General features: G+C 45.9%; 1 protein-coding gene across 1 annotated transcript; it reads left to right on the top strand.

Annotated features, from left to right (window-relative positions):
- Positions 1 to 965: 965 nt before the first annotated feature.
- Positions 966 to 7,626, top strand: LOC122390987. The gene is made up of 5 exons (XM_043384488.1): positions 966 to 1,007; positions 3,669 to 3,854; positions 5,828 to 5,941; positions 6,466 to 6,583; positions 7,089 to 7,626. The coding sequence occupies exons 1-5, from the start codon at positions 987 to 989 to the stop codon at positions 7,388 to 7,390; spliced, it is 741 nt and encodes a 246-aa protein (XP_043240423.1). The 5' UTR covers positions 966 to 986; the 3' UTR covers positions 7,391 to 7,626.
- The last annotated feature ends 226 nt before the right edge of the window (positions 7,627 to 7,852 follow it).

The following is a 7,852-nucleotide window of genomic DNA, read 5'->3' as shown; positions in this document are numbered from 1 at the left end:
TTGATCGGGAAGACTTGATCCGACATTGGTTTGTGCAATAGCTTGTTGGTTTATTAGGACTTTAGGGCGCATCGACTACAAATATCATTTTGCGCCTATAACGCTATACTAGTAAAAGAAGTGTAGCTGCTTCCAGCAGCTATCATGCTTACAATCGCATCGCTTGCCAGCACGAACGCTCGTTGACGCAGCTGGGTAAGCTCGCAGACACACTTGTACCACTCGTGCAGAATGGTGCACAGCGGCGGTGGGTCAAACCTGAACCCGACGCCGACTGAGGTACGCTCCAGGATGTGGTGCCGCGCAGCGCAGAGGAGGCGGGAGACCTCGATGGCACACCCAGCTGGAGCCACTGGAGCGCCAGTCTGCCCCGGACGAGGTGGCCGCCGATTCCGACAGTCTACCCCTAGTCAGCACCAGCCGTTGGCACGCGACAGCTACGATGCAGAACTGGCCGAGATAAATGAGCTTCCCACACTGAAAACATTTTTACACCTGTTCCCGAAAAATAACTCCTGTCCTAAGTGTGAAGAATCAAATGACACCCGAATCACGAATCATCTGTTAAGTCTGATCAACTATGCATGGGTAAACGTAAGTGTTTGGGATAATACACTTTGCCTTAACACTGTGGTCCACGAAAAATACGTGCTCCGGGTGTCATCATGAACCTCGTTATAGATGATCAACACCGGTTTCGAGTCCCCCACAAATTGATCATCAGGGCAGGCATCAATAAAAGGGTAGGACCTTGGAATGCGTGTTATTTTTTCCCGCGCGACCGCCTTGGGCTGATCATGCAGCTCGCGAAACGCGTATCATTTTCCCGCGCGTCCGCCGGCGGCGGGTTGTTTGTCACTTTACTCGGGTGTAAGAAATTACAAAGATTTGGCCTTGTCGCCATCTTTGCTGCATTTTGTGTGTTGCGGCGGACGCGTGGTATTGCAGGGTATATTGAATTAGTGGTATTGCCGGTTCTGGGCTGCATGGATTCGAAGAGGGCTGAGGTAAGGTGATAGGCATACATCTTTACAATAAGCATTTGGCCATTTGCAGTTACGGAAGGCGAATAAGGATGTGGAGGAATGTAGAAACGCAGCAAGACGTCCTGCTGTCTGCTTCTGTCGGCATATGTGGCGCTGTCATAATGATAACTGGTGAATTATCCATTTTATTTCCTATGTTACTCCGTTCTTTTCCTTGCTATTTTATAATTACAATATTTGCATAATGCATGGTTTAATGTGCCTATCCTAGAGTTCCGCATCACAAATGCTTTGTGTGCACCATTGATAATGTGATGCCTCATGGTTGTGAATGACAATGAGGGACGATAAAGCACAGAAGGAAATAGTTAAATAGCCATTTTAATGGTTATAATTGACTGAATCCAATTCATGTGCCTACGTATGGATTGGATTTTAGATTTCAATTTATCAGTACATGGATTTGGATTATTTGAGGTGAGACGTGCAGAATGTTCATACCTACCTTCAAGGGCGGAGAATTGTTGGGGGTGCATTTCTTGTTTGAATGTATAATTTTCTGCATTCAGGATGGTTATCGGGATAACAAAGGCCACTTGGCCTGGTGGACCTATTCTCACCGAGCTCTTAGCTGGTTGGACTAGTGTGGCTCTAAGGGATAGGGAGTGTTGTACATGACCGTCTTCCAGTGGCGGTCTAGTCGGGCCTTGAACTGGTTGAGGGTTTCGGCACACACTTGGTCTCAGTCTGGGAGTGTGATCCAGTTGTTGACTACTCACACACTCAGCATGTTCCACTGAACGAGTGTCCGCACCCTGCGTTTCTTGAACTTCCACTTGTGCCCTCTCGTTCTTGTCGAGTCGTGCCTTGTCAGGATCTCAGCAACCAGCACAGGGGCGTAGGAGCCACAGGGGGGGCACGTGCCCCCCCCCAACCGCAGAGCCGTGGGGCATTGCCCCCATAACTTCACGGTAAAAAGATGCATTTCGAGACAAAAATGGCATGGCATTGCACCTTGCGATGCGAGCCAGCGTCCCTACGTTCAGTAAAGCACATTTCCGTCTAATGAAGGAGCCTTTTGAGCAGGTAGGACACCTTTTCTCATCACTGGCGCACTAGCAGACCAAATTTTGCCCCCACAGCTGAAAGCAAGTTCCTACGCCCCTGAACCAGCAGGTCGTAGAGCAGGTGTCCTGACCTAGAGCAGGTTTATTAGTTATTACTCATTGTTTACCTAAAATCCTACTAAGTTAATCTAAATTAGGTACGTACTCCCTTCTCATCTAAAGCAGCTAAAGTAATTTGGTGGGGTACCTAATGAGGAGTTTAGGTGAGCCAAAGAAATATATCCAGTAACAACATTGGCGGATCTAGCTAGTGACTAAGGGAGGGGCCAAAACGGGCCAAAGTAGGGGCCTTATACATGTAGCAATATACCTAAAGCATTGGGTTCGGTTTGCAAAGGGAGGGGTCAAATCCCACTTTGGCCCCGCCACTGCTGGATTTTGGCCCGTTGCCCCCTGGATCCGCTAGTGAGTAACAATCTATATCTGTAAGAAGCTTGATTGAGGGCTTCGGGTACCTGATTGCAAAATCAGGAACACCCACAGACACAGCCAAAATCCAGACAGCCAACTTTCAATTGGCTGTCTGGCACTGGGAGCAAATGGTCATTTTTTATGCATCCAAGGTCCTGGATGACAAATCAATATTTTGATGCAAAGTGGGGGGGGGGCTTGTCATAGGCATCTTGGTTAAAGGGACCCTCCCACCTTCTAAAATGTTATTAAAACCAGTTAAATTGTGCCCGACTTTATAGATTGGATGCCCAGGAACATGGTTCTGGCATTTATTTTTCATTAAACATCTCAGGCTTCCCATATTCCAAACACAAACTTTCAAATATGTGAGTCACAGCCTAAAATTCTCCCTTCCCCAGGCCACATTACTGTCATAAAGCTGATTCTTTTTAATCTGTAGGCACCACAGCAAAGCTCAGACCAAGTTTTAATTGATTTTCCACGAACAAGCCCATCTAAATCAGAATGACTAAATGAGGTGACGTCACACTAACGGTCGCTCCGTGTTGAAGATAGGACCTTAGCTAAGGTCTTTTTTTGAAGCATCAGATGGAGTTTTCTCCTAAACTATGGAACTGTGGGAGTTCAAGACAATTTTTTCTGCCTTTTTGCCAGATTGTCCTTAACTTGGCTATCCCAACTCAAACCCCATGTTTAGGTGGGAGGTCCCTTTAAGGATAAAACGTTGCAGTACAACATGTAATGATGTAACACCGAACAGCCAGTCTCAGCGCTCTCTGGAATGGGGGGAGGGGTCAAATAGAAGCCTAACAGGTGTCTTAAAACGTATGATCTTGTAGACCTTCACATGCGCATTGTTTAACGAGACATGCTGATAGATTGAAATAGACTTTGCATTATTTTGTTTTCCATAGGTCCGAGAGAAATTCCATAAGCAACACAAGGTCATGAAGTTACATTATAGTCATTCTTCTGCTACAAATATCTAGTCATATGGATTGATGGAAGAAAGTCCCATGTAACTAATCACCTACGCTTTATATTTATATTAACGTTTTTTTTTAAAGAATACACAACTGATTGCAGTTTATGTGACCAGGTGGAACACCAACCATTGGCATGCTATTTTTGTCTTTCGCAGAACGCTACCCGTCAACTGATCATCAATAAATTCAAGAACAAACGACGTGGAGACGACTCCAAAGAGGTCACCGACAGAAAACGGCGGCGCTCCGGTGTACTGAACTATCTGCCAGCGGACAAGGAGGACGAGGGATGCGGTGACCTGCGCTACAAACTCCGGCAAGGCATGCTGCGTGGAGCTGAGGTAAGAATTCGTACTATGATGGTTCTAATTTTAGTTATAAGTTCAGTGCCATCAACTGCGCCATGTGGTTTAGCCCCGTAATGAGAGGGGGTGGTTAAATAGACTATTTCGATTTGAAAAGCATCCATCTGGGGATGTTAACTTCAGACACTTCTAAGAAACTTTCCAACACATCTTATTTTCCGATCTTCCAGAAAGAACTACCATGGCTACAAATGACTTATCATGTTTCATGCCGCCTGGCCCGGCCCGACGGTGCCGGAAGGGCGGCTGGCCGGCCGACCGTCAGCTGAAATTTAAATTCATTGTCGAATTTCGTTCACTTTATTACTAGAGGGCCTCACAAATAGACCAAAAGTGATATGTATCGATCCTAAAGAGCCTGGCATCGGAAAGAAAGCGTCCTCAATCGTCAAGGGAACCACGCATAATCCGGCCAAAGGGAGCCTACCATGAATTATCGGGAAAAACTGATACTTTCCGTCATTGTCTGGCAGTATGAGACAACTCCCTTCCCCCTGCCCCCTCACCCCGGTGGCACTCCCACCAACCGGTGCAGTCAATGCAAAAACGTATTTACGGTGCAGCGCCGGCGTCCACCGCCCGCTCGGCAAAAGGCGACTATCACCCGCTCGGCAAAAGGCGACTATCAGCTGACGATCGGCCGGCCGGCCGCCCTTACGGCACCGTTGGGCCGGGCCATGCGGCATGAAACATGAGGCCATGGTAGTTCTTTCTGGAAGATTGGAACATAAGATACATAGGCGTTGCCAGACTTTTTAGGTTGGGGGGGGGGAAATAAACCCACCTACCCCCTAAATTAAGTTTCTCCTCGGATTTCGGCCACTTAATTTCGAAAATGTTGGAAAATACAAAAAAAAAAACAATCTGGACAAAACAGGTGTCTTTCTTCACCAGTTTTTGCTCAGAAATCCACTGGTGCCATTTATTTTTCCATTCGACCCCTAGAAGTCCCCAAAATTGCATTTGAAAATCTGACGTCATATTTTAGTATGATTTTGGAGATTAAAACGGGTCATTTGGGGATCAGATATAGAGCTATCGATTTGAAATTTGATGTTTGACACAATAGAGGTGTATAACATATATTCCGATTCCTGAAATTTTTGGATTTTATTGGCATTTTCTTCTTTTTTTTGGGGGGGGAGGGGACAAAATAAAGAAGTAAAAAATCGGAGGTAGCCATGTTGTAGGGCTAGCAATTCTACATTTACGCTATTTTTCGTTTGCAATTCCATTTCTAAATGTGACTTTGAGAGACTCTCAAACAAATGCCGGATTTCGTCTAAAAATCGAGCAACATGACGTCGGAAATTGGCTTTATCTAAAAAATTGTCAACGAATTAGAAAAAAAAACAAATATCCATCATGTGCGCAATGGTTCCATAAGAAAATCAAGTTTCAACTCGATATCTCCAGGCGTTTGGCCATGGCACACAAAAACCTGGGGGGGGGGGCTTCTCAGCCCCCCCCCCCGCCAGGAATAGGGTTAACCGCACTGTCTCCTCGAACTGTCTATCTGTCTCCTCGATCCTTATAAATTTATCGTCGTCTCAATCATTGTGGTGAAACAAATGCAGCTGTCGGAGGTATTCTATGTCTACCGTATGTTGGATATGGAACGACACCTAGTATGTACCCTACAGTGCTGAAATGGCCTACATTTTGGCCGAAATTGCGTCTTTCTATCAAAATAGCAAAACACAAACACGCCACTAATAAAATAATTATTCCAAAACCAAGATCCAGTGGTACCGAACAGTTAACTTTGATTTTGAAATCACAAACTTGTTTTCTGACGATACCCTCCCAGTCCGCATCCATCTCCTGCAATCCACAAAGGCTGTCATAAAACTACTTCGTGCATTCTTGCAAAGCGTTTTCCTGTGACAGAAAGGTAAGCTGGCGATCACTGGTTTATATTGGTGAAATGGGTCTTTTTACTCCCACAGCTTGATGAAGCGATGTCGAAGACGTTTGCGGACAGAAGGATCCTGGTGGTGACGAAGAGGCTATCCGTACCCAAGCTGAAGAAGCTCTACCCTGCCCTCTTTCAGGAAATGGAGGTATGTCTCTCGCCCTCTCGCTCTCATTCTCGCTCACTTGGTAGTGGTTGTGCTTATGCTACATCGTGCCACGCTTTGTTTTGTAGTGTTCATGAAATTTATGGTTTTATCATCTCTTAGATGTTGGGAGTGAAACTTCCTACCAGGGTTTTGCTCCACCCACCCATGAGTCGAGTCAAATTTGACTCGACTCTAACTCAAATAATGAGTCGAGTCGGAGTTGAGTCCAGTGTCAGAAAAGTGATCCCTTTCTATTTTTTTCCGAACTTGGAAGTTTTGTTCCGTCAAAAAGTTCTACTGTAAAGAATGACAAGTTTTATTCTGCGAGTATCAAAGTTGATAATGAATCAAAGTCATATAATGAAACAAAGTATGTAGCATGCTAATTGATAGTTATCCACGGGCTACCCATAAACGTTTGCTATTTTCACTTCCTCGTTTCTTAGATGGTGTCGACTTATTTCATTGGTAACTCTAGATTTTATTTCCATGTCATATAATAAAGACGTATTTATTTGTTGCAGATCTGGGCGGAGCTTGCCCGAATCAGGGGCGGTGGATCGACCAAGGAGAATGAGCTGGAGAGGGCGCGTGAGAACCTTTCCAAGGTGCTCACAAAGTTCCAAGTCTGTGAAACGAATGGTACGTTATTGTGAATTTACGGTTAACAATTTCGTGGATCTCGAGTCAAAAGTGCATTTTAGTGCCAGTGTTCTTCTAGTTCGGCTACTTTCCTCTTCCATCGCCGTACTTCAAATTTGAAGTTTGACTCTAGGCTTATACAAAGACTTGCCCAAGAGGTACCTACATGGTCGTTTGTCCATTTCCCCTTTTTCTCCCGCACCTATTAACGCAGTCAGAGCCCACTGGAAAGACAATCGGACAAAGTTTATTAACGGATCTACGTTAGCCATATTTGGGGTATCTATAAAGATTGGATGGTGGTTGGTGGCGCTTTGGCTCCCTCATTGCATGATAATGTTCTTACCAGTTTTTAGTTTGTGGTAGGATAATGAAAAATATAAACGAAACGTCGGATTGTCTTTTGAAAAAAAACGAGCTATTGTGTGTGCAGTTTGTATTTTACGGCATGACAGTGTTGCATTGGTAACTGACATGCGTGTCTATGTGTGTCTGTGTGTTTTAGAAGCTGCGCTGGAGCATCTCCTCATCGAACTTCGCGAGGAAGACGCTCTTTACGCGGCACCGACGGCCGGAGGTCCAATGGTTATATGGCGTGATGCCCTCTGGGTCGAGGGAGAGAAGGTAGCTGATTTTGAGATACTGAACAAGATCGACCAGTTCCTCACATGGGGTGCTGCGTTCTCGGTGTTCGCTCAAAAGCCGACCAAGAAAAGCACGCGGTGCTCCGCATACCTGGCAACCGTTATGGTTCTCCAAACAGACGTGCTGAAGCCCCCGAAAGGCCTGGAGCGTATCACTCAGTAAGCGTCAAGCTCAGTAGATTCGTGTCGCCTGACTGTCCATCTGAGGCCCGACTGAGTCGGGTAAGACTTACCTTTTTCCGTCCTGCGGAACTTCTTCACTGTCAGTGGGCCGAGGTAGTCGTGTGTTGAAAGGTCGTCTCATGTCGACTCTCGCCTCTGGCAGGTCAGCCATCCTGGGTAGCTGAGGGGTGGCTCTGCGGTTGCGGCAGAACGCACACTTCTGTTGACACACTTCTGTTCACACTTCTGTTGACACGAAATGACAACAGATGTGCTGTCATTTCGGTTTGTGTCGTGTTGTTTTTTTTTTAATAAAGTCGTTCGCCAAAAACAGTTGTTTTCTCAAGGGTGTGCAGTTACACTCATTACGCGGGGAGCCGTGGGACGGGTGTTGGAAAGTACCCGCGGGAGAGGTGTTTAAGCGCAGGTGTAACCCACAACGCAGGTGTAGACAGTAGGTGCT

This window comes from Amphibalanus amphitrite, unplaced genomic scaffold, assembly GCF_019059575.1.
Source record: "Amphibalanus amphitrite isolate SeventyFive unplaced genomic scaffold, NRLGWU_Aamphi_draft 000417F_arrow, whole genome shotgun sequence".
NCBI lineage: Eukaryota > Metazoa > Arthropoda > Thecostraca > Balanomorpha > Balanidae > Amphibalanus > Amphibalanus amphitrite.
The sequence above is the reverse complement of the archived record's forward strand: the minus strand, read 5'-3'. Positions and strand labels throughout refer to the sequence as shown.